The sequence below is a fragment of the Apodemus sylvaticus genome, chromosome 1, assembly GCF_947179515.1.
Source record: "Apodemus sylvaticus chromosome 1, mApoSyl1.1, whole genome shotgun sequence".
NCBI lineage: Eukaryota > Metazoa > Chordata > Mammalia > Rodentia > Muridae > Apodemus > Apodemus sylvaticus.
In genome coordinates, this window is record NC_067472.1 from 107,312,048 (window position 1) to 107,339,741 (window position 27,694).

The following is a 27,694-nucleotide window of genomic DNA, read 5'->3' on the forward strand; positions in this document are numbered from 1 at the left end:
ATTTAAAAATCTAAGATCAAGAACTTATGTCTGGTGAGACTTTCTTGTTTTCAGATCTTCAAGACAGTGCATAGCTGGCACATGGTGAGAGACAAGGAACACATATGTGTGCTTTATCTGAGTTGTTTTACACTTAAAAAGCCACTGATACTCAGACATGGGGTTCCCCCTGATTATCCTGCTTAAGTTTAAAGACTCTACTTTAAACCATAATCATTAAGTCAGATGAAGTTTCTAGTTTTTTAAGACATTACATTGGGGATTGAATTTCAACACATGGGCTCTAGTATAAACCATAGCACATATTTAGTCAAAATTATCAGTGTAGCTTCATCCTTAATTTTTTTAAAGATGGATTTTGGAAAATATGTTTTATTTAATGGTGTTTCCTGTATTCTTTTGAGCAGTGAATTAATTGTTCTAGAGTCTGACTGGAGTAGTGTCTAAATTTATTTGAAAAATGTGATGAGCTTAGATTAAATGAATGACTGTACATAAATAAGCATTGGTTTTTATCTGTAAGAAAGTTTATTTTTTCAGAAATCTATATGACAGAAGGCTTCAGTTAAGGTAGGCAAATCATTGGGCCATGAAGGAAATTTTCCCTCCTTGGGTAACTTTATTGTTGGTTAGATGAGTACATTGTAGGTATCATAGTCAACTATGAAGGTGTCCAGAGGCTGAGTAGTTGTGGCACACGCATTAATCCCAGCACTTGGGAGGCAGAGGCAAGGCAGGCTGATTTCTGAGTTCGTGTAGCTCCATCCCTAAAACAGAAAAAAACCTTATGTAGGTGTTCTCTCATAACATGTTGGCTATAATTAGCTATAATTAGCTTTTTATTCCCATAAAAAGTAGGGATGTGCTATGACAAGCTTAGATCAATTAAGAATTGTCCTCTAAAGCTGGCTTTGGGACCAGCCTCGATAGAAGTGTATACCAATGCTCAAGAATGTGGATTCTCAAGGGAAAAACCAGGGGTTTGTTAGAAAGGAAGAAAGAAATTTGACTAGCAACCAACAATCACAATAGAATTAAACAGCAATGAAAATAGCATGATAAAAGAAAAATTAAACAAAAAAATTAGAAGCTTGTTGACAAAACAAGACTATTACAAGAGTGAGCACTGTAATTAGTCTACTTTGTAGTTTTGTTTTTGTTTTTTTTTTTTTACAACGGTTTACTTTTCATTTGATCTTTTGTATTTCTAAGACAGTACACCGATGGAATGGTTCAAATCCTCCTTGTTTTGAGCTGCCCACCTTCCCTTTCCTAAATCCTTTTTACTTTTCTGTAGGTGTATCTACATCAGCAATCAAAGTGGCATCAACAAGACTTCCTTCCCCCAAAAACATAGTGAGTGGCCCTACCCAGATTCTTGCACAGTTTCCTAAACAGCATCAGCAGTCTCCTAAGCAGCAGTTACAGCAAGTGCAACAACAGACACAGCAGCCAGTCGCCCAGCCTTCCTCAGTGTCTCAGCAGCAGCAGCCTCAGCAGTCACCATTGCCCCCTGGTATCAAACCTACCATCCAGATCAAACAGGAGTCAGGTAACTGGAAAAAGTGTGTGAGCTCTGTGGGTATCCTTAGTCTTGGTCCTACAGGTCATGAGCAGAGTGTGGCTTCCTATTTACAGCTTTTTCCTTCTTTCTTCAGTTTCTTATGATTTCCAGTAGGAGATGTCTATAAATGTTTTTTAAGCTATAGCCCTAAGTGATTTTCTTAAAGTGACTCTAAATGGTAGGGTTTGAATTTTCATTTCACATACTTTCTTTTGGTGTGTAAACATGTCGTTGAATTTGTATTCTTCTAGCTTACTGAACCTTATTATATGGGAGTATCTACATAGATTTCTTGGGATTCCTATGTATATAGGATGTATTTCATTATGTCATCTGTAAGTAAGGACATGGATTTTCTTCCTTTCTGTTCAATATTCCTCCCCAACTGCCTTCCATTTTTACCCCCTCTGTCTTATTTCACTAGCAGGAATCTATAGTAAGTAAGAGGGAATCAAACAGACATCCTTGCCTTGATTCTGGTTTTGGGTAGAATGCATTGGGTCTTTCGATGTTGAATGTGAAGCCTGTTACGGGATTTGTGTATGCACCTTTTGAGTTGATATGGGACATTTCTTCTTTCCTGGGACTTTTCCTTATGACTTTGTGTTAGGTTCTGTCAGATGTTCTTCCATGTTCAAATGTTGTGACCTAATACCTTTCTTGTATTTAGCTACTGATAGGCTGAGTCACATGAGTTGGTTTTCTGTTGAGCCATTTACGTATATGAAATAAGACCTATTTAGTCATATAATTCTTTTTTATGCAACAATGGTTTCATTTTTTTTATCTCTGTATAAGAGAGGTTTTTAATGTATATATGTGGTGGCCATGTATATGTTCATGTGTAAGTTCACATGTAGACATGTGAAGGTTTCTGTGCACATGTGTACAAAGTACACATGGAGGCCAGAGGTTGCTGCTGGTGTTCTGCTTACCAGAAAAGATGAAAAAAGATTGGTATTAATTCCTTAAAATCTTAGCTGACTTCTCCAGTGAATCAGTTGGGCATAGGAATCTTTATTTTGTGAGCATGCAAATTATGAACTCACTTTGTTTAATGGTTAGAAAACTGGATTAGCTATTTCATCTTTGTTGAGCTTTGATAGTTTATAATTTTTAAGTTATTCATTTCTAAGTTGTTAAAATGGTTATCATTATCAGTTCCTTATTCTTTAAATGACTGCAAAGTCTATACTAATGAGCTTTTTCTTTGTCAGGCTTTCTAGTCTACCAAGTTTTTTAAATTATTATTATTAAATTGAGTTTTGCTTTATTGTTCCAGACCCAACTGATTTATTGGAGAAGTAAGCTAAATATTTAAGGAATTAATACCAATCATCCCTAATCTCTTACAGAAAAAGAATACTTCAAACCTGTTTTGAGGCCATTAGAACCTTGATATGTTGTCATTTTCCCTATAATTTTTGTTCTGAAACCTCCCCCTGGGACTTCCTTGTTGACAATGTATTTAGCATTATGCTATTTTATTTTCATTATGTTTGGAAAATTTTTTTGGTGCTTCTTTTGGTATTGTTGTCTAGTTGAATTGTATGGATTAGAAATGTTCTCTGTAGTATTTGAGTTTTTACTGAGTAACTGAGGAGGATAAGCTGGAGTACTGTTTTTTTGAAAAGATGTCCTCTGGCTAGGAGCTGTGCAACAGAGTCCCCCTACTCCATGACTGCTGCAGTCTGGAGTGGAGTCACCACCTCATTCAACTAAGAGGGAAAGAAATGGATTTGGTTCAGATATCACAGAACTTGTCTTTAGCTTACAGAGGTTCAGTTGGGTACATGTTTTTATGTTCACTATTTACCATAAAACCCCTTTCCAAAGGGTTCTCTTTTGCATTTCATTTGTATTTTGGGTGGACATGTATGTGTGTATGTGGACACATACAGTGTGAGAATATGTTTGTGTATGCATGTGTGCTGTGGTGTGCATGTGGATGTCAGGGTGCACCTACAGGAATAAGTTTTCCTTTTCTACCATGTGAGTCTCCGGGATGGAACTCGGGTAACTAGGCATGATGTCAGTGACTTTCTTTACCCATGGAGCCATCCTGTGGTACCCAGAACCTTTGATGATGCTTGCTTTAAAACTTTAATTAGTTCTACTATGTGGTTTTGGAGATTTCTTAATGCCAGAACACCAAGTGTGGCTCTCCAGAATGTATTAGGTACATTGAAATGACTTTTTGAGGGCAACTCTCTGGGCCTGCCACCTGCTGAGAGGGCTTTTGGAAGTTTATTTGATTTGCTCTCTTCTTCACGCTCAGTTTTGAGAAATAATGTTTCCCAGATTATCACTTGATTTGTCTAGGACTGAGTAGAATTGTCTCTTGTGATTTTTTTTTTCCTGTGATGGTTATTTCTTGAAGTTTCTATCTGCATGGGAATTATGCAGGATTATGGTTCATTAGTTAAAAAAAAATACTAGAAGTGATGTTTCTTTGTATAACCTCACTGTTTATGGCTTATTATATTTACCTATTTCTATATTTACACTATTTCTATAATACTTATTGAATTCTTGACATGTATTAGATAATTTAAATTTAATCCTTAATAGTTCTATGATTTATATACTACTTAATTTTTATTTTGTACATAAAAATAGTCATAAAAGTTATTTAAGTGATTATGCCCAAATACCATACTTTTAATTTCTTTCTTAGTTAATAGAAGTTTAGAATTATTTAAAGCTGCTAAATATCTATATATGTCTATATATTTATATAGAAATATATCTACATCTCTTTATATAAATATATATATTTCTTTCCTTTATGTCTCAGTTTAAATCACCACCTGTATTACTTACTTTCTTGTTGCTGTGACAAAAGCCATTGGGAAAGGAAGGGTTTACTTCAACTGACGTTAGAAGATCAGTCATGTAGGAAAGTAATGGTGACTGGAGCTTGTGACTGAGTTGTGTTGAGTCTTCAGTGAGGAAACAGTAGGCAGTAGTGCTTCTACTCAATTCCTGTTTCCTTTCATTCAGTCCAGGATCAGAGCCTGTGGAGTGTGTAGATCTTCCCTTCTTAATCTAATCTAGAAAATCCCTCCATACATGCCCAGAGGTTGTTTCCATGGTGATTCCAAATTCTGCCAAATTGATAGTCAAGGTAGACCATCATGCCACACCAAAAAATATAATTCTTAATTTTCTCTTTGAAAATGTTTTCTTTTATGTATCTTCTTTAAAGGTCAGAGTGGGGAAATGGCACTAAATTTTTCTTTAGTTACTGCTGTTTAAAAGTGTAGTCAATTTAAGATGTTTGGAAGGTCAATACAAACATCATATCATTGAAAACAAAATAACTAACATAACTTTCTTAACAGTTTTTATTATATTTCTTGCATATTGCCTTAGTGTCCTTTTCACATGCATGTTTTATATAGGTGCAATACTGATGTGACCTTTGGCATTCTGTATTTGATAAAGTGAATTATTAAAATACTTCTGTATATAGAAAGCTATTTAAGGACTTCAGGTTATAGCTTAGTGGCAGAGCACTTGCCTAGCATGAATGAGTCCCTGGGTTCAACTATACCAACAACAGACAAGCAAAAAAAGAAGCTTTTTTAAACTGGGCGTGGTGGCACACATCTGTAATCCCAGCACTCAGGAGGCATAGGCAGTAGAATCTGTAGTTTCAGATCAGTCTGGACTACTCAGTGAGTTCCAGGCCAGCCTTGGCTACATAATGAGATCCTATCTCAATACAAAACAATGAAAAATGAGACAGCCATTTTAAAAAACGAAACAAAAACTGTTCTTAGCCTATTAAGTTTCTACCAGTGTTTGTCAGTTCACTGAGTCATGAAAGTCTTTGTTGCCGAGAATCTGGAAGGACTGTGTGACTGCCTTTGATGTCTTATGCTAGTCCTTTCCTCTCAAGTACTAAGATCATTTGCTTTGGCTATCTGGTTTGAAAGCTCGTATGCACACCACCATAGATAAAAGTTTAGATTTAGTTTTCTTTAAGAACTCTGTTAATGAAATATGGCTGCATTCTTAAATTGGTAGAATTTAGAAAGGAGGGATTTGAATAATGAAAACTTAAGAGTTTCATCAGTATTAAAAAGGCATTTCTAGGGTAATACTCAGTAAGTATGTGTGACTGTTGCCCTATTGAGTGACATTTCTTAAACATTATTTGTACTGAGATTTATCTTTTTTCTTTCAAAGGTGTTAAAATCATCACACAGCAGGTTCAACCAAGTAAAATCTTACCCAAACCAGTGACTGCAACTCTACCCACCAGTAGCAATTCCCCAATTATGGTGGTTAGCAGTAATGGTGCAATAATGACAACTAAACTGGTAACCACTCCTACCGGTAAGTTCCAAAAGCATCAGTCCATTCATTCATGCCATCAGCAGCTTCCCTTTCCACACCAGCCATGTGTGTTGCATAGAGAGATAGAAACAGTTCTACAAAGAAGTCCTTTTTAAAATTTTGTTTAGAAACAGGCTCTGTGGCCTAGAACTCTAGCAGCTGAGGATGACCTTGAACTCATTCTTGATCCTCCTGCCCTTACCTCATGAGAGCTGGGATTACAGGTGTGCTCCACCACACAGGTTTATAAGGTGCTGGGGGTCAAACCAAGGGCCTAGTGCATGTGAGGCAAGCACTCTACCAAACAGTTTTCAAAAGATCTTTCTTGACTCCCTCTGCTCTGTCCTGACCCTGAAGTTACTCTTTTTTGATATAGTTTTTCATAATCCTCTCCAATTTCTACTTACCTAGTTGTTTGTTGCTTTATATTCATATTAGACAATAAACTTTCTGGGATTAAGGAAACAAATCTGTTTATCTGTATGTGCTTGGTTAGGGTGTGTTAAGTAACTGAAAGCATGCCTAGCTAATGCACAAGGGTATTACTTATGAGGTTAAGAGTTCGGCTCATGTTACATTACAGTGTAGTAAGGGTTGCCTAGACTGATAGAAGCCTGTTATTATTCCCAGATAGAAGAGCAATTAGCCTGAGCTTGAGGTGGTAACAAGGTATAGAGCATTTTAAATTACTACCCTTTGTGAATTTTATAAGTAGTAAATGATATCAAGTCAGGAGCTAAGGCGATAGCTCAGTGGGGAAAAAAATACTTGTTAAGTTAGTGTAAGGACCTGAGTTCAAATCCCCAGAACCCACATAAAAGCCAGATCCATAGCAATACTGGCTTATATGTCTGAGTTTCTAGTGCAGCAAGTGTTTCTTTTAAATAGTTATAATTCAGTGTATTCAAACTTTATACCCCTGTATTATGTTTACTTTGTCCTAGACATTTTTTTTCTGGTTCAGTTGTATGCTGTGATTTGTCTAATTCTTCTTAATGTTCTTCTCATAGTCTTAGTGGCTATACGTTTTTAAAGTAAGTAACTTCCTAAAAGCATTTTTTTTCTGAGGTGGGTATTTTAGAAATGTCTGTCACACAGTCTCTGAATCTCATTTCAATTTAAGGAAATGCCATCTTCGTCTTTTCCATATTTCCTCTTCATTTCCCTGAGGCTATTCCTTCCTTTAGGAATAGAATAGTCTTTCTAAGTTTCTGGGTTTATAAGAAACTGTAAAAGACTCATCTGATTAGTTTTTAATCTTTCTTTGGGAAAGAGAAAAGTCGTCAAAATAGTGGAAAAGGGTATAAAATCCTTTGAGAGAAACATAAAGATAGAATTTCTATCAGGTCAGTTAAAGTTGAAGAAATATGCAAATAGAGATAATTTTAGGCTAAAAACTTCTCCGGGCAATTCTTAGCAGTTTCATATATATCGCTAGTAAAACGATGGACCTATCCTTAAAAGATGGAAATCTCCTTAGACAATAGCAGAATTTTTATAACAGAAATGTTATAAAATTTTAGGTAAATGCCTTATTTGCTGACTGGTGACCTTAGGTTTGGCTCTGGGACAGCATCAGACAGGGGCTTTAATATCTGTAAGAGAAACACCTACAACACTTTAGCAGGATGATGGTCACATTTAAGCTTTGGCATAAGACTAGTGGAAGAAAGATAGTGGGAACATGGGCAGGTTCTCCCTTTCCATGGGTTGGTAATTTGATGTAACACATCACAAAGTTTTACGTATAAATTTAATTTGAATTGACTTGGCATTGGTTCTTGCTATACCCATTGAAAACTGGCTATAAAATTGTAAATGAATGCTTTGGCACCTTGCAGTTTCATTTTCAAGTTAAAGTGATGTAGAAGACGTTAAACTGTAGTGAAATTGTATGATTATCATTCTTTTTATAAGTATTGACAATTTTTTGTCTTCACTGCTTTCTTCCTATAGGTACTCAGGCAACCTATACCCGGCCAACAGTGAGCCCATCCTTAGGTCGTGTAGCCACAACCCCTGGAGCTGCAACCTATGTGAAAACTACCAGTGGTAGCATCATCACTGTAGTACCCAAATCATTAGCTACCTTGGGAGGCAAGATAATTAGCAGTAATATTGTTTCTGGTAGGTATATGTAGACTATGATAAAATCACGGAGCTATTTGATTAGGAGAAAAGCCATGTTTCTCTACAGCAGGACTCTATTGATAGCAGTTTTTTTGCTCCAGAATGTGTTTTCAGTCCTTATATATAGTGATTAAATAGAGCTTTTGGTTTTAATATTAAGCATTCATATTTAAAGCTTTTGATAAGTCTAAAGTTGAAAGAATATTCAGTTTTAAGCCACAATGCAAAGACTAGTTTATGTTTGCATAGTGATCTTTTATTTAATAAAAAGTCTCACATTGTCAACTTTTGATGAGGTATTGTACCAACTTTAGAGCTGTGGATTCAGAGATCAGATAAAGCTGCAAAGGGGATAATGGAATCGAATTTGCATCTGAATATATTTCAGGAACATAATTCAGATTTTCAGTTGTTAATGTTACTTTAGCTTATTAAACATAAGATATTTGATTACCATTATTTGTCTTTCACCATTTATGCTGTTTGCTTTTTAAAAATACTTTACTGAGATTGTAAAACTAACCCTCTGCCTATTTATTAGTATGTTGAAACACTACCTGGTTTTTATTGCCTCATTAATCTTTATGGTATTTGGGTTATAGATTCTAAAGTGGAATGTTAATGAGACATTCGTTTTCACTGATTATTATTTTTAATTAAAATTATGTAAATAATCTGATCAAGCAACCTTGTGGATTTTAGCTGTCTACTGTTTTTGAGACTAGTCATGTTTTGTCTGTCCCAGGTGAGTTGCTCTAACATTTTTAAAGTGAAAGGATAAAGTTCCTTGTAGTAATTTGATGTCGCTGATAACTCGGAGAATGGAGAAAAAGCAGGGCAGAGCATGGCGTTGGCATAAAGCTCTGTATTCAAAGCTGTTAATTTTGGCTCCACTCTTACATATAAGTGAGAAAACCCAGTGTTTGCCAACCTGAGGAGGAAAGGGATCATTGTGCCATAGCTTTTAAGTGGATATTTAAGTAACACAGTTAAAATTCTAATTTATTATTTGATAGTATCTTTAAATAGTACAAAGCCCTTGTTTAAACATTTTTCAGAAAGTTGACCTTCATTGGAAGGTAGCTTTTTTATGACCTTGAAAGGATTTCTTACATATATCTGAGTTCATAGTACCATATAGCTTGCAGGTGTGTCTAAATGTCATGAAGTCTTTTTTGGGACTTATTCATGGTGTAGCTGCTCTGTACTGTAGTAGAGTAATGTGAGTATGCACATCCTAGAAGCAGAGATTTGATCTGATACCTAATTATCAAAACATACGCACATGCACACACACACACACTATTCACCTTTATATTTAAGAGGAAAGTGCTCATGGTTAGTTGCTATTTCACATGAGTGGGTAGTTCCAGCACTGTAGGATGTATTGACATAGAGTTAAAACAATTTAACTTGGTGGCAAATACTTTCAGCTACTTCCTGCTCCATGCTTACCTACCATCTTTCTGGCTCCCATTTCACAATCTTTACTTAAAAACAACAACAACAACAACAAAAACCCACTTTTATTTTATATTCTTGCTGTCCTGTGCCACTGAGATTATAGTATAGTAATTTAAAAAGTTTATTCATCATCAGCTTGTAGCAAATTTAGATAATTTTCTGCCTTCATCGGTGAGCAGCTGATGGGTTCTGAGTTCTCTCTCCCACACAAAAATATTTTTGCTAAAATATTCTCAGACATATGGCTGTAAGAATAGAAGGCTTTAAAACAAAAGCAAAAAAAAAAAAATCCTCTCATTGTGGGGACTTTAGAAAAGTGCAACCAAAATTAAGAATCTATACTGTATTGTGTAAGCATTTACATGTATATTCTAAATTTTAATTTTTATTAATAATTTATATATTTTTCCATATCAACAAATGCATTTTGACAATCATCCCATGGTTATATAACATTCTCTTTTGTACAATAATTTAATCATATTCTTACTGTTGGATGATTTAGATTGTGTGTAGGTATGGGGGTTTTTTGACTATTAGATTTTTTTTTCTTGTTTGGTTATTATGAATAATCCTGTGGTAAACATATAAATTATTTGTGAAGCTCTTGCTTCCTTTGTATAATACCTTAGAAGGCAGATTAAAATTTCCATATTACTTTTTAGAAAAGTTGAATTTTAATTTTTTTAGAAGAAACTGACGGAAAGCATGTTATTTATATTCATATATCAGATAAGTTTCAGATTTATACATTTTTTTGTGAATGTTGAGAGTTGGTTGTAGAAATATACTCATTATATACAGAAGTTTGATTCCTTCAGAGATGAATTCATTGTCTTAACCCTAAAGGCATTTTGGGGATTTGGGGCAAGACTTGATTGTAACTCCTTTAATCTTTCCAGTCTAAGCAAGGAGCTGCTGTTGTTGGTGTACTTTTTCACTTATTTATTGAATCATTCTTTGAACAAAGTAGCATAAAACCTTACACAGAGAGCAAGATAGAGTGATTTAAGAATCTGGATTGAAGGACCTAAGCCAGTGAATTTGTTAGGTCAACATACCACAATGTTCAAATTTTACCCATACCATTTAATGTTTTATTTTGAAGCAGGTTCTTGCTGAGTTGCTTTGGTTGACCTAGAACTTGTGATCCTCCTACCTTAATCAATAGAGCAGTGTAAACTTACATCACCAAGCCTGGTATAATCATTTTGATTTTTTTTATCGTTTGTTGTTACTGTTTGAGACAGGATCTCACTATGTATTGCAGGCTGGCCTCACATCAGCTCTATAGCCCACACTGACTTTGAACTTGTAGTTCTTTTGCCTCTGTAGTTTACAGGCATCCTAAAAAAGTGGAAAAAATATCTATGAAATGCATCATCATTATCAGAGCCCACTGTGACCCACGTGTAATTGTTACTTGGTCCCTTACCCTTTTGAAGCATAGTCTCTGTCGGTAGGTTCTCTAAAGGCCTGATTCCGTGTGTGGTGCTACGGTACATAAACATTTGTGATTCAGTGTGTACCCTAAGGAATGCTAACTGGACCACAGATGAAGCTCGAAGGTAGAACACCAGCCTAGGATTAGCAAGGCCCTGGGCTTGATTCCCAGAACTGCAAAAGGAAAAAAAAAAAAAAAAAACCAAAGCAAAGCAAAAAACAGAAAAACACAGATGTTAACTGGCTTTTGCATGTTCTCTTGTATTATGGAAAATGTAGACCAACCACAGTGAAAGCTTAGCCATGGCCTTTTCTTCTTCTTTTTGAATATGTAATACTTCTTTGCATACATTTCTCCTTAGGTGAAACATGCACACTATTTTAATACGGTGTTCTACTTATTTCCATTAGTCCTTTTTCTCTTGTTTGTATCATTGAACCCCCCCTTCCCCCTACTTACTTCCATGTCCCCATGTGCCCTCCCTTCTGTTAAACCGGTAGACGTTATATATGACTGTCTACTAAATTGACAGTCCTTTATAGTGAAAGGGATAGATAATTTAGTACATATAAATAAAACCAGCTGTTATGTTTTATCTAAGAAAAATTGCCTTATATTTTGGTGTTAATTTAAGAGTATAGTTTGTATTTCTTTGAGTTAGTTTGTATAGAAATACTTCCTCAGTATCAAATATTTGATAACTTTCTAGTGTCTAAAACGGCCTACATAATCATATAATGAGGGATTAGAATTAATCAAGAGTTAAAGTTGACTTAAGCAAATAATGATAATCTTGGTTTTTATGGTTTATAATAGCTTACTTATTCACAGTGTAGATGAAGGAAAGGCAATTATAAAGCTAGTCAGCAGGTGCATGTGCTTTTCTATGCACCTGCTGAGTGCCACCCCAGACTGATGAGACATTGGGTAATATTAACTGTATTGTAGAGCTCCATAACAGAATTGCCCCAGTTTAACAGAATTTCTTATTCTTTAAAAATATTTTCAGTTTTACTTTGTGTATATAAGTGTTTTACCTGAACATGCATGCATATATACATACATACATACATACATACATACATACATACATACATGCATACATACATGCATACATACATACATGTGCCTGGTTCCTACAGAGGTCAGAAGATCCCTTAGAACTGAAATTATGGATGGTTATGAGTCACCATGTGGATGCTGGGAACTGGCCTCAGGTCCTCTGCAAGAGCAATAAGCCCTTGACCTCTGAGCCATCTTCCTTTGCCCTTCTGAATGATTCATAGAGCTAGTCTCTTCTTATTCTTGATGTAAGATTATTTCATATAATATGATAATCTGAATTCTAATAAGTAATGTTATTATTTTTCCAGTTGAAAATAATATAACTTTTTAAAAAAGATTTATTTATTTATTATATGTAAGTACACTGTAGTTATGTTCAGACACACCAGAAGAGGGTATCAGATCTTATTACAGATGGTTGTGAGCTACCATGTGGTTGCTGGGATTTCAACTCAGGACCTTCAAAAGAGCAGTCAGTGCTCTTAACCGCTGAGCCATCTCTCTAGCCCCCGAAAATAATACAACTTTATATAATATTTTTGAGAATATATTAAGCATGTTTTTATTGAGTGTCCATTTTGTACTTAATTATTTATTGCACAGGCCTGTAGAAAAATATGATCTGCCTACTTTCTGAGGCACAGAAAATTGTAGGACCGAAAAAATAGTTTCAGGCCTAATATGCTCAATATGAAATCAGCACGTCAACTAATCTTAATCTGCCAGCACTTTGAAAGTTCCATTCAGGAGTTCGGGCTTTGTGGGGTAGGTAGTAGGAAGCCTCCTAGTTTGCCTGAAGTTTTATGCTGTTTCCTGTGAACAGGAGGAACCAATATGGTAAATTGGTAAATTAAGGGCCTGAACCAGTGTAAACTGCTATTTTTTGTTTGATGGTTTTAATATTTTGGGGGTAAGGTAGTGGGTAGGGTGCTAAAGCCAGAGACAACTGGTAGGAGTTGGTCCTCTCCTTTCATTGGGGACCCTAGGATTGAATCGAGTCCCCGGGTATGAGGAGCATGTGTCTTTCCCTTCTGTGCCATCCTGCATGTACATCCCACATGTAGGATTATGACATTCAAGAGGGAAAGTCGAAAGTAGATACCATGGGGATTAGGAATACTCTTTAAAACCTGGGTACACTGTTTCAGATTCTTGGTATAGAAGGTTTCATTTAAGGTGTTAGATTTGGTATGGAATATCAAAACTGTAAGAGACACACTTGAAATGGAGGAATAGTGGGGAAACAGGAGAGTGGAGTTGACTGCACTTGCGCAGATACATTACTGAGGAACTGAGAGCTCTGACTTAATTATAGAAGAATCGCTGTGCTCTGTGCTAAACACTGAGTAGGCAGGAACCAAGGTTTGTACCAGGACTTGTAACTTGGATGATAAGAATATGGAACATGAATATAATAGTAAATAGATTTGATAGGTGGGAAGGAAGCAGGCTGTAGGGGAAAGGCCACAATATGTGTCTGACAGTGGACATATGCATTTAAAAAGTAGATCTTTTAGCTAGTGCACAATAAATTAGGCTTCATTATGCCATTTTTCAAACAAATTATTTTTGTGTTTTCTTTGCTTGTGTCCTATCCTGTCCCTCCCTTTCTACTACTCCCAGTAGCCCCCTTTCTAGTTATGTCCCATGTAACCTTTTGTTCTTCCTCCTTCCCTTTTTACATCTGTTCCAGTCTTACAGCTCTCATTTTCATTCTTACAAACATTAAATGTTAAAATCTAGTACGGAAGAGAGCATGAGATGCTTGTTTTTCTGAAGCTGAATTGTCTCATTTAATATAAGAAAGTAGATCTTAGCCTGGCGGTGGTGCACATCTGTAATCCCAGCACTCTGGGAGGCAGAGGCAGGCGGATTTCTGAGTTCAAGGCCAGCCTGGTCTACAGAGTGAGTTCCAGGACAGCCAGGGCTACACAGAGAAACCCTGTCTCGAAAAAATCAAATCCAAAAAACCAACCAACCAAAAAACAAACAAATAAAAAAAGAAAGTAGATCTTAATGGCTGAAAATAATTTTACCTTGTAAGCAAGTCTATTTCATCCTTGGAATCTCTAGAGTTCTGTGTGTTCAGAAGCGTACGTTAACAGTTACTTGGTCTATAAATCTGTGTTCACTTTGGTCCTTTTTTTTTTTTTTAAACTTTTAAAATTCATTTTGGTTTTTTTAAAGACAGGTATCACTCTGTAACACAAGCTGGTCTAGAACTTGCAGTCTTCCTCCACATCTCAAGTGCTGGAATTATAAACACTCACAACTATGCATGGCTGCGTAACTTACATATTTTCATATATTTATTTTCTATAGTTTAGTCAATTTTGATATTTTCCTCTAATGTTTCTTTTTGAAGAATTTTTCCATCATGATGGACATAAATTTAATATTAGACTTCAGAGAAACACATCATAAACTAAGATTTTTATTTAATTTAAACTGGTCAGGGAAGACTGTTGATGGGGAAATGGATAGTGATATTTTTAGATTTGGAATTTGGTGTGTTAGGTCCTTAAATTTTCAAAGATTGTTTTATGACTCAATTCTTTTTGAATGTTGTAGTGCATGCCTTTAGTCCTAGCACTCAGGAGGCAGAAACAGGTTGGCAGATCTCTGAGTTTTAGGTCAGCCTGGTGTACATGGTGAATTCCAGGCCAGGTAGAGCTATTTAGTGAGATCCTGTCTCAAAAATGTAAAAAAAAAAAAAAAAAAAAAAAAAAAAAAAAACCGTCAGTTTTTAGATTTTATGATTCTGGGATGATTTAGAAGCTACTATTCTAAGTCTTCGTTTTTGTCATTAGGACCACACTCATTCACCTAAAGTTGACATTGTTTAGACATGTAGTACTTGTATACATCATAAATAGAAACAACCAAATATCACTAGTCCTTAACCCAGGCCTCCTTTTCTTCCCCCTTCTCTAAGGAACGACTACCAAAATCACTACAATCCCAATGACTTCCAAGCCCAATGTGATTGTTGTACAAAAGACTACAGGAAAAGGAACAACCATTCAAGGCCTCCCTGGAAAAAACGTTGTCACCACATTGCTAAATGCTGGAGTAAGTAAGACTGTAAACACACGCAGTAATCTTCTAAGCCGTTTAAAGGCCATGTATGTAAACATTTCCCTAAGGACATCAGAAGCCATAGTGAATGGAGTGGCTTGACTGTATGGTTGTGATAGAATAATCTTTACCATCAACTGATGCCATTTTATATTCAGATTCAGTAATCTGAATACGTGTTGCTTATAGCTGCTCGCAGCAAGGAGGCTTGTTACCAGGATTCAACTGTTTAGTTCCCTTCAAATAGAGATTCCGCTGGCTTAGCTGCAGGAATACTTGGAGGAATTCTATTCCTGCTAATGGTCAGTAGATTAGCATTTGATTTAGGCTAGACAAAAGAGAAATATTTGAGTTTAAAATAAAATTCATAGATGGGGATTTGTTACTTAAGGTTTCTTGTTTATTTTTTATTTTCCCATTTTAGGTTCTGATGACAATTGTTAAGAGGTCAGAGGTAGACACACTTAGGCTTTGTGTCTCACTTTGTAGTTTAACCATGGGTGACTTATCTAACCGGTGTAATATTTTTTTTCTTCATGTCTATATTGGGTGGTGATAGGTGTTTTGAAAGTGCTTAGAGCAGTGTCCAACACATAGGAAGTTGTCAGTCATTGGTCTTACTGCTCTTGGTATTTAAGCACTCAGACTCAGTAGCATCCTTTCCTTCCCTGACCTCACTAGAAGACAGTGGTTCAGTTAGTCCTTAGTGAATTCAGAACGGCAAGGTTAGGATTCTATGGTGTTTGGATTTATAAAAGGGTGTGATCTGCTATGGGATATCTCAGATCACATGTGAATTTTTTTTCTAATAGATATTTAGCAGTAGTTTGGCAGGCAATGCTAATAAAATGAGCAGATCCGCCTATGGGACCATCATCTTCAGCACACAGAGCGTGTTTTTATACCCTACCTGCATCTTGTGCGGGCCTACCACACATGTGCTTTCTCAGATGACACTTTTCAAGTTGACTTTGTTTGGGTCACAGTGCTTGGACAAATCAGAGCTCTTTCTGAGAATGCTGCTGCAGACAGTATGTGAGACTTGAAATAACCCCTTGATTGGAGACACATTGTTTCTTTTGGATAGTTGTAGTTGATAATTAGGTTTGTAATTTTTGGATTTAGATCTGAATTCTCAGTGGTTGATTTTTAGACAGCTCACCTAATTGCTCTCAGTTTAACAACTGCTAATAAAAGCCCATACATCTGTGATGATAGCTAAAAATTAAGAAAATGACAATGTGAAAATTGCCAACTCTCTTAATTTTATTAATTTTAATTTAAAAATTAATAATAAAATTACTATATTTGAATTTAATTCAGTTAAATTCAAATCTCTGTGCTGAAATTAAAAATATGACCAGAAAATAGTACTTCAGAAGAAGAGTAGACTGAGGTTATAGATTAGTGGTAGAGGATTTGCTTACCATTTGTGAAGCCCCGGATCCTGGGTTCAGTCTCCAACACCACACACAAACACACACACTCTCCAACACCACACATGCATGCACACACAGAAGTAGAAAAAAAGACAGGCAGACAATAAATCAGGTAAAAAGTCAGAAAATTTTGAAAGGTTAATGGGCTTGAATTTATAATAGACTAAAGTGGTATTGGTAACATACTCGGAAATGCTTTATGTTTTCTTCCCCCTTTCCTCCATATAACCTTAGAAAGAAGTTATTTCATCTCTCTCATACTTGTTTATATAGATATCCTACTGCATACCTTTATAATATATGCCTGGCTTATTTTGTATGCGTATGTTAATCTGATAAACCGCATAGTTTTTTAATTATATAAATATTCACTTTAAGTGTATTAAAAAATAAAAATGAGTTTGGGAGATGACCTACAATCTTGAACTTAACAATTGTTAATATTTTTAGTATATCTTCTTCTAGAAACTTCTGTTTTAATATAGATATTCTATGAATGGGGTGGTATAAATTCTTAGATGTTCTTAGATATGGTGATTTTAAAAAATATACTCATGAGGAATAATTTCTTTTTTGGCTAGAAAATTGATTATGTGACTTGTAATATTATTTCAACAAAGCCCAGGATTTTTTAATCACTTGTACTTTATTACATAATATACAGTCCTTTTCCCACCCTGGCAAAATTTTTCTTTGCTTTTCAGTGAAAGGACAGTTGTGTCTTTGTTTTTTGTTTGTTCTGTTTGTTTTTAATCATTTAAATGCATATAAATCTCTTTTATAATTGACTTCAATTTAGGGAGAAAAGACTCTTCAGACAGTGCCGACTGGAGCCAAGCCAGCTATCATTACTGCTACAAGACCTATCACCAAAATGATTGTAACACAGCCCAAAGGAATAGGTTCCACGGTACAGCCAGCAGCTAAAATCATTCCAACAAAAATTGTCTATGGACAACAAGGGAAAACACAGGTATGCTGTAAGATATGTTGACTTTTAGCTAATTTCCAGGTAGAAATCTCCTTTCCTTTCCTTTTCTCCTTTCTTACCTCCCTCCTTCCCTCCTCTCTGCTTGCTTGCCTGCCTATTGATCTGTCTGTCTGTCTGTCTATTTTGAGGCAGAATCTTTCTATGTAGTCCTGGCTGTCCTGGAGTTTTGCTATGTAAACCAGGTTGGCCTTGAACTCACAGAGATCAGCTTGCCTCTGGTAGAACTAAAGGCTGTACCACTGTGCCTAGCCTAGTAGAAATGTCAAGGAAAAGATCAATAGGCCAATAAAAGAAGCAGGATTTTAAAAAACTGAATGCATATTATTAATCTGTTCTCAAAATCTGCCTTTTTCCTTCAGTCCTTTTAAAGATATCTGCATACATCTGTCACACTATGAGCAAAGGCAAGGAAGAGAATTCCTTTGGGATAAAGTTTCCTAAAGATGTTTATGACTGTGAGAACTGGATAGCTGAAGAAGGACAGAGCACTGGAAATTAGTTTCTTCTATGAGTTGTCAGGGCCTGCACAGGTGCTTTACTTATGAAAGTTTGATTTGTTCCAGCCCTGCATGCTGGTGATATGGTCACTTTCAGGCAGTATTAGTCTGAGAATAAGGGTATAATCTCACCTTGGTAGGCTGTTGACTTTGTAGGTGCTTTGGATTACTTTTCTGAGACCACCAAAGGAAACAATATCAACTTTGGTTGAGAAATAGAATCCTAGACTTTTTGTAAAAGGTATTAATTTATCTAAACTCATAATTGGCTTTTGGAATCTGTTCCTTCAAAACTACCCATTGTTTATATATTTTTAGAAAGTAGTTTTGTTAAAAGCTTAAGTTATTTATTGAATTCAGTGTAATTTCACTTGTTTCATCATGTAAAGTATAACGGAATTTTTTTTTAAACTCGTGGAAATCACTATTTTATTAGAGGCTCATATATGGGTCAATATTATTATTTTTGATGGTGATAGTGGTGGTATTGGATATGAGTCAGTATTTTCATTCCATGAATCCAATTAAATTTCTAGAATCCAGAATCTGAAGGGTAATGTTTCAGTAAGAATTTTTTTTCCTGGTTTACTTGTTTTAGTTGTCTGAGCTTTTAACTTTGCAGGAGTTGACCTCTTACTGCTGCAGATAGCACTTTATATCACTTTTCCTCTATGGTTCCTTGAGAGATGACTTAGATCTCCTGCAGTTTGCTTGTGCAGGTGTGTCAGGATTTTTATTTGGTTTCTTATTAAAAGAGACTTAGAAAATGGTGGCTTGAACAAATTGTGGTCTTAGTTTTATTCTGTTAATACAAGTTGAGAGCGAAAGTTCAGACAGATACTTTGGTTAAAAAAATTCTAATGAGTCTAATTTACATGTATTTTTTTCTTTTTCTTTCCTTCCACTCAGCTTGTGGCTGTTACTATGATAGTACTGAAAAATGATTTCTGAAGTTAGATAAGAAAAACAATGAAAATACTTGTCAGAACCATAGCTTTGGGAGACTAACAAGATGACTCTGTAGTCGTGAGTGCTTGCTGTTCTTACAGAAGACGAAAATATCATTCCATGCACACACATTGGGAGGCTCACAACTCCAGCTCCAGAAGACCTAATACTTTCTTCAGGTCTCTGGGGGCACCCACTTACATGTGCACATATACCTAAACAGACACAGACATTAAAAAACGAAAAGAATTAAAGCTGTTGTGATCTGTCATATACTACTTAAAATATTGTACATAGTTTAGCTCTAGTTCATCTGTGGATCTTGGTCTTTGGTAAGAAATACTGCACCCTTGCCAGGCAGTAATGGTACACGCCTTTAATCCCAGCACTTAGGAGGCAGAAGCAGGCGGGTTTCTGAGTTCAAGGCCAGCCTGGTCTACAGAGTGAGTTCCAGGACAGCCAGAGCTACACTGAGAAACCCTGTCTCAGAGAGAGAGAGACACACAGAGAGAGAGAGAGAGAGAGAGAGAGAGAGAGAGAGAGAGAGAGAGAGAGAGAGAGAGAGAGAGAGAAAGAGAGAGAGAAAGAGAGAACCCAAAGCCATGATAAATATGCATGATGGCAATTTATGTACCTGGAAAATTACCTGTAAGTTTAGCATTTGTTGTTTATGTTTGTTTGTTTTTGAGACAGGATTTTATCCTACCCAAAGTTGCTTCAAATTAGTGAGTCTTCGAGCCTCTGTCTTCCAAGTACTAGGATTATAGGTATAAACCAACCTATGATATTTCATCTGGGCATGTCTGCTTTTCTTCTAGGTTCTCATTAAACCCAAACCAGTGACATTTCAAGCTACAGTTGTTAGTGAACAAACAAGGCAGCTGGTTACAGAAACATTACAGCAAGCATCCAGGGTAGCAGAGGCCGGTAATTCATCTGCTCAGGAAGGAAAAGAAGAACCACAGGGTTACACAGACAGTAGTTCTTCTTCCACAGAGTCCTCCCAGAGTTCTCAAGGTAAGACTTACTGTACTGTTTATGCAAGCACTGATGATGTCATACCTCAGTTTCTAAACAACTGTTCCTTCTAGGGATTCCAAATCAAACTTGTATACTGGTAGTTCTTTTGATTGGATTGGATTATTTATTTATTTATTTATTTATTTATTTATTTATTTATTTTGGCTGTTTAGTGAATGAGATGAAATCTTATTTTTGGCATAGCTTGCCACTATTACCTTGTGTCATATGTTCATCAAGTCATTGATAAAATTTTTTAGATGATTTTTTATTATGTAGGCAGTATCAAACAACTATAATTTCTAGATGGTAACTTTTATGTTTTTCCTGTTTCAAATGGGTAAGAAGAGGAAGAAGTGTACAAGAAAAAGGAATGTAGTTTTTAAAAAATGGTTATTGCTGAACCTTGAGGAAGAGACAAGGTGGCCAGGAGTGAGCTGTAGGTGGGTGGCTATACATCCCAGTTTGTATGGATCTTACTTTATGTCTGTTGTTCCGGCATAATCATTAATAACATTTCCTTTAACTCTCAAAAATATTGCAGATGACAATCAGTGGTTATCCCAATTATTAGAAGCTAAACACCACAGCAGGAGATAATCTTTAGTGTTGTTGTCAATATAACATTGTTCTAGGATGTCTCTCAAAATACAAACTCATGGTCTACTCTGAAGCTCTGAGACATTGTCTTTTGCTCACATCACTCAGTTATTCTGACTGCCCTTGGTGTCCAGAGCCACAAGCTAAGGAGCCTATGTCTGAAATGCTTGGAATGAGATCTGCCTTGGGTTGCAGAGTTTGTATTTTGTGTGTGTGTGTGTGTGTGTGTGTGAGAGAGAGAGAGAGAGAGAGAGAGAGAGAGAGAGAGAGAGAGAGAGAGAGAGAGAGAGAGAGAGGAGAGAGAGAGAGAGAAGAGAGAGAGCGAGTGAAAAAGAGAAGGAAAGGGGTTATCTTACAGGTAGGATCTGAGTCTAAATGTGATATTCATGTATGTTTCATATAACCCTTCTAAGTGTTAATCTGAGGGTGAGGTCACAGGTCCTGCTTTCCCCCTGCTCCTGTATTTTGACTGTGACCATCATGTGAGGTTAGGGATGGGGTTTTCTGCTGGTAGTGTCACCTTGTTCAGAAAGGCTCAGGTGTGGAGCATTTTGGATTAGACCTGTTCAGCCTATGTGTATGTATATCTGTGCTTCTGCAATCTGATGTATATAGGCAACAGTGTTCTTTTCTCCTAGTCCTTGTTCCTCTCTTCCTTTTCTCTGCCTCTGCACTAACCTTGCTGGTATGCCTGCTGCTTTTTTTTTAAAAAGCACTGATAGAAAGCACATTTTTTCCATATTATCCAAACATTATTTTAATTCTTCAATGATGCCTTCACATTAATTTTATATGGTTTACATAGCTGTATGTTATTTGTTAACAATTATTTGTTGGTTTGTATTTTAATATGTACCAAGAATTATGTTAGATTTTATTAAAGTTGATTAAGACACAGTTCTTGCTCTCCCCCTTTCCCCCCACCCCCTTAAAGGTAGGGTTCCAGATAGCTTAGTCTGGCTTCCAACTCTATAGCTGAAAATGGTCTTGAACTTCTGATCCTCTTTCCTTCATCTCCCAGGTCCTGGGATTACAGGTATAAAGCACCATACCTGACTAATTCTTGTGCTGTAGGAACTTAAAATCACATACAATTGCAGCATACACATTTTTATTAGTAGTGAACAAAATAATGCTAAAAGCTAAAAGTCCACACTCCAAGAAAAAGAAATGTTCATTCATAGAACAAGTAGAAAATGATCTTTGAAAGCTTGTTAATTAAAAATAAATAAGCTGTTGATTTCAATAAACAATATAGTACTTGTTTTAGAGAGTAAATAGTTTTTCTCACCCTGCTATCAGAGTAGTAATAATTTGCAAGTCGTTTTGCTAATTCTCATTGTATCTTTCTGCTGATTGTAAATCAAAATGTAAACTAGTTACAATGTGTGACTTTTATTGCCAGACTTTTATTGCCAGTCATTCCTACTTGTTTATATTTTGTTCTACCCAGTTTGTAGTTTCATTTTTTAAATTTTTATTAATTTTTATATTTATGGGTGTTTTGCCTGTCTCTGTCTGTGTACCAGCATACATGCCTAGTTTTGGAAGAGGCCAGAAGAGGGCATCAAATCCTTAGGGAATAGAGTTATAAAACAGTTGTGGGTTGCCATGTGGCTTCTTGGAATCAAACTTGGGTCCCCTGAAAAAGCAGCCAGTGTTCTTAACCATTAAGCTCTCTCTCCAGCCATAGTTTTGTTTTTATATTTTAATTTTTGGTTCTAATGATGAAACCTATGTATATATAGCCTTATACATGGCTAAACATACACATTGCCACTGAAGTACTGAGAGCATTGCTTTATTACTTTTGTCTCTAGTCTCTTTTCTGTTGTATCTATTGTATATGTGTACAGTTTTTAAGTCTTTTAGCCAGTTAAGAGTAGGTATAGGTATTATATGATTTAACCGCTAAACAGTTATATTTTAGGTCTCTAATTTCTTATGTGTTATCCTTTTTGTAACTAAATTACCATTATCAACGTCAAGAAATTTAATGTAATACTGTTATCTAATTTATAATTCAACTATATATACTACTAATTGATAAGTGATATTCTTTATTGCTTTGTCTCAGTCATTTTCCAACCCAGGGTCATACACATTACACTCTGCTGTATCACGTTGTAACTATCACATTATTGTTATCACTTCCTTTTCTTCCTCTTCCTCCTCTTCTCACTATGTAATCCTGATTAGCCTGGAACTTGATATGTAGACTAGGCAGGCCATAAATTAAAAAAATATCTGCCTGCCTCTTCCTTGTAAGTTCTGGGGATTATAGGTAGGCCTGGCCCTCCTCTTCGGTTTTTTGAGACAGGATCTCATTTTGTAGTCCAGGCAAGGCTGAAACTCATGGAGATCTTTCTGCCTTAGCCTCCCAAGAGCTAGAATTAAATTATGAACCATCATTTCAGATGCCATTAGCATTCTTTATTCTCTTTTGCCCTAGATAGCCTCTTAATCCCCACTTTTCCCTTTGATTATAATATTTTGAAGAGTTTAAGTTGGTTACTTTGTAGAATCTTCTTTATGATTTAATTCAGTAGGAATTGTACAGGTAGATAGATGATGACTCTCAATTTCCTCAGGTTATACATAATGTCTGCCACATTGATGAGATGAGTGGTAGTCACTTGGTTAGGATAATTGCTTCTAATTTTCTCTACTATGAAGTTAACATATTCCTCTTTGAGATTAATACCAGTTTTGGAGGAGGTTCTCTGAGACTGTAGATATAGTGTTCCTCATCAATCACTTATCCATAAGTTTTAGCATCTATAGATGATTTTCTAAAGCCTATTATTCTTTGTTCTGTTCTAAGGAAAAATTGTCCTTTTTTGACCTAAGAGTTCTTTTCAAGGGTTTTTCCTGTACATGCTAGATGTTTTAATGGTTTCTAGCTCTAACCACCACAAGGAACCATCTAGGCCCCGTGTTGAATTCCTGAACAGGTAGAGAAGAAAGCCTTGGGCATTTTCCTGATGTGAATCTTGATCACCCTGGCAGGATTCATCACACCATATCATGTTTCTGATACTGTTTTTTTTTTTAATGTTAACTATTTTGTTATATAATTTTTGTTATTTTTTCCTCTCTGTTAGCATGATGAATGGGAATGATTAAACTTCATGCTTATAAGCTCATTTTTATTGCTTCATTCTAAAACATTGTTCCTTCTCATCACTTTCTCCTAACATTTCTAGACTTTTGTTTGAATATTGATAGTAAATTTGCCAAGACTATTAGATCAAGAACATTTTTGCCTTTATCATTCACTGAAAATCAGATGATATGTTTTCTGAAGCTACTGTGTTTTTTATCTTCTCAAATAGCTCTTCCAATTTTTCTTTCTCACTTGCAAAGTGAGATAAGTATCCTTATTGGTGTTCAGACTTTTTAAAATTATTATTTTTTTCGTTTATATGCAACTTTATTTCTAAAAGGTTTGGGGTTTGTTTGTTTGCTTGCTTGCTTGCTTGCTTGCTTGCTTGCTTGCTTGCTTCCTTGCTTCCTTGCTTGCTTGCTTGCTTGCTTGGTTTTTTGAGACAGGATTTCTTTAGCCCTGGCTATCCTAGAACTAGCTCTGTAGACCAGGCTGGCCTCAATCTCAGAGATCTGCCTCCCTTTGCCAACCAAGTGTTTGGATCAAAGATGTGTTCCACCACCACCCATCTAAACGGTTTAAGGTGGATTGAATGTAACATTATATTAAGCAAACCAGAAGAGAACAAGGAAGTGAATTCAGAGTAGAAATTTAAAGTAGCAGAACATGAGTCAAATTTGAAAATACATGTCATAAAGATACAGCTTTAATTCAGAACTCAGTTTCTGGCATTATTTTTCCTGAAGAATCATGATCTTGGGAGGCCAAGAGTGAAGGTTCTTTTGTTGTTGTTGTTTTTAAAGCAAACATAGGTCATGCAAAATGTACATTCTACAGAATTTCGTTAGCTAATTTATTTGGTAATTTATATTATTAAAGGTGAAAACTAGGATATCTAATATAAAATGTTCTCCAGTGTTTTTTGACCACAGAACCCCCCTTTTTTTGGGGGGGGCAGAAAATTTTGTGGAATTGTTGTTCTCTATAACATTGGGATAATGCTTCGGGGAAAGGTTTATATTGTAACATAGACAGCTTAGGTTTAGCTTGGAAGAAATGGCTTAGGGAGGCTAGACATCTGGAAATCATTTTCTGTGAAGGAGTGGGGATGGATTAGGTGGGGGTTCTGGGACTGTTAGTCATGTTGTGCTCTGTGATATAGATGAAGTGAGTTGGTCTTTGTAGGTAAGTATACAGACAATAGTACTGTTGTACAGATGACAGAAAGATCTATTTCCACTTTATGTAAGAAAATTTTGTATGTCACAGCTGTGCAGGCAGAAATGAAAAGGAAGTATTCGAAAGTAGTGGGTTCTCTGAAGATGACTCTGCATGTGGGAGGGGTAGAGGATGGAGGATAACATTGACCTTTAGGATCCTGCTAATTGAGGAGTCTTGTGCCTATGAAAGGATGGCACAGTTTATGATAAAGGCATATCATACATGCCTGGGTTTGCCTTTGAATATAATGCTAAAGAATGGATTCCTGGACTTAACATGCAGTAGACATCTAATACATAGTTGTTAAAGAATCTGTAAGGAAAGTCTGCAGCAGGCCACTATCCTTAAGAAGTACAGAGGTCTAGTTTAGATATGCCAATACTTTGTAGACTACATTGTCATGTTAAAACATAAAGCATGTTAGCAGGACACCCGAATGCACGCTGCAGAAACAGGACATCAGATTCCAGGTGTTCTGTGATCAAAGCATCTCTAGGTTTGAGTGTAAACCCAAAGAGTAGAAGAGGGGGAGACTGTCAAAAGAGTTTTTACATAGTTCACACTCTCATTTTGTATCCCAGCTCTTTGGGTTGCTGTCTGATTCTTGGTGATCATCATCTGCTCTGTATGGACAGAAAGAGGTGGCATTCTCCCAGTCCCTAAAGAATGGTTTTATTTGGAGAGATGTTATTTGGTTAGCACTGCTATAGAGATATTTATACAGTCCCTACTCTGAATATTTAGTATATCTCAGAGTTAGGTTGCAAAGACTCACTCTCTTTGCCTATATCAGCAATGAGAATTTGTCTGTTTTTGAGACAGAGGCCCAGACTATATGGCATCCAATTTAATTACCATCTCATGTGCTCAGATTATAGGCTTGTGTTCGTCATGAAAATTTATTTTTAAGTTACATAAAAAAGTGCTTCCCTAGTCTAATTTCTCAAGTTAAATTTTTGCATATTAGGACGTTAGGGGTATATTCAGTTAGAAAAGCACTTGCATGGTATATATGCAGACGTGGTTTCAATCCTCAGCACTGAATAAATCAGACATGGTAGTGTATGTGTGCAATCCCAGCACTTGGGAGGTGGAAGCAGGAGGGTCAGGATGTTAAGGTCATTTTGGCTACATAGCAAATTTCAAGCTAGCCTGAGTTATATGAGATTCTGTTCCTAAGCAAACAAAATTTTCTATGTATCTTACTAGAATGTGTAAAGAAAAAACTGCAGTATTCTTCACAAAGCACTTGGCATTACAGGCAAGCAGCCAGTCCTTCACCTGTGCTTGAAAGCTTAGTAGGAATGTTATGTCTCTGGTGTGATGGTTTCTACTCAGGGTTTATGTTTGTTTATCTTTGCTTTGGGGGTAGTGTGCTTCGTTTTGCTTTTTAAAGACAGGTTCTCATATAGTCCAATCTGGGCTTATAGGCCTGTGCTACCACACCTGACCTGTTAGCTTATGGTTATTAAACACTATGAACTTCTTGCATGTTGATCTTTTTTTCTTCAGGAAGGTTGTTTCATTAGAAGAATTGTTCCCTTTTCAATATTTTTGGACATCCTCCTGCCTTTAAAATATGTGATGTTCTTAAGAGGGTGAACTTGATGTTTTTTCTTGTATTTTTGAGCCACCAGATAAGTTTTGATTTGATGCTTCAACTAAGCAGCACAATTAAAAGCAGTCTCTTTTCTTGTTTTAACCATTTGATATTTATCCCAGAGTGTGATGCCATCTATCAGTTTTTGTTTCCTGTTACAATGTAGATCTGAACCTTAGGGATTATGTCTTCGTATCTTCTCCATTTTCTTCTACGATATCTTAGACAAAGTAGTCCAACCTTCTTGCTTTATAGAGAACTCTTAAGTATGTATTGCTTAATCTGATGCACATTTTATATTTACATGTGCAGAAATTTATTTTCAAATCAACCAAAGATCTTAGAATTGAATTTTCAGCCTAACCCCCAATAACCTCATTTCTACTGGTTTTTATAGTTTATAAAGCTGTGTTACATATGATCATGTAGCTTATATTGATGTTTCAGTCAGTAATGGACTGTAGGTGTGCATACATACACATAAACATACATGTATATGTGATAACAGTAATAGGGTGTGCCATATGGCCTACCTGTAGCAAGCTATTTCTTCTGAGTGTGTAAGGATGCTCTCGCAATGCCAACATCGCCTACGGTACTTCTCAGAATGTATTACTGTTGTTAAGCAGCCCAGACCATCTTTGCATTATATCCACCCCTTGTTCCTATTGAAGAGCAGGGCTAAGACCCAGAGAATCAGCTTGCTAATAAATGACAGGCTTCCACTTGGCTTTGACCTTTGCTACACTTGTCACATTACATTATTATGTTTCTAGACTGTCTCTTTTCTTACTGTTAATTCAGCAAAATATTCCCTGAGTACTTAGGCTTTCTATAGAAATCTTTTTATGTATTGGGAAAAACCAGTCTCCTACATATAACATTTGTTTTTAGTGAACACAAACAGCACTCACTATATAGATGCTCACCTTCATAGACAGCAGTTAGCATATTGAATTGTGCTTTGTCTTTTTACATGTTCGTCTTTTCAGACAGACTGTGTGCTTCTTGAGCCTTCTTGGACTATTCTGTGAGTTCCTTTAAGTCCTTTAAATATGGATCCTGATGCACAGGTGTCTAGTGTAAAATAAATGTGTGAGTGAATAAGTGAATTCAGAAGTGAGAGTCAGTATCAGTATGCCTTCTGGGACCTTACAGTCTCCTTAGAGAAGTCAAGGTTGAC

General features: G+C 36.1%; 1 protein-coding gene across 18 annotated transcripts in view; it reads left to right on the plus strand.

The window, feature by feature from the left end:
* The window catches only part of Emsy (EMSY transcriptional repressor, BRCA2 interacting), a 76,233-nt gene that overhangs the window by 29,434 nt on the left and 19,105 nt on the right, over positions 1–27,694 (plus strand). For 17 of the 18 annotated variants that reach the window (XM_052158024.1, XM_052157948.1, XM_052157974.1 and 14 more), the window contains 6 exons: positions 1,298–1,552; positions 5,759–5,908; positions 7,865–8,035; positions 14,947–15,083; positions 17,328–17,501; positions 19,783–19,981. In XM_052158024.1, the coding sequence (XP_052013984.1) occupies positions 1,298–1,552; positions 5,759–5,908; positions 7,865–8,035; positions 14,947–15,083; positions 17,328–17,501; positions 19,783–19,981 (1,086 nt within the window). The remainder of the gene's footprint in view (positions 1–1,297; positions 1,553–5,758; positions 5,909–7,864; positions 8,036–14,946; positions 15,084–17,327; positions 17,502–19,782; positions 19,982–27,694) is intronic. The other variant, XM_052157998.1, reaches the window with a different exon arrangement.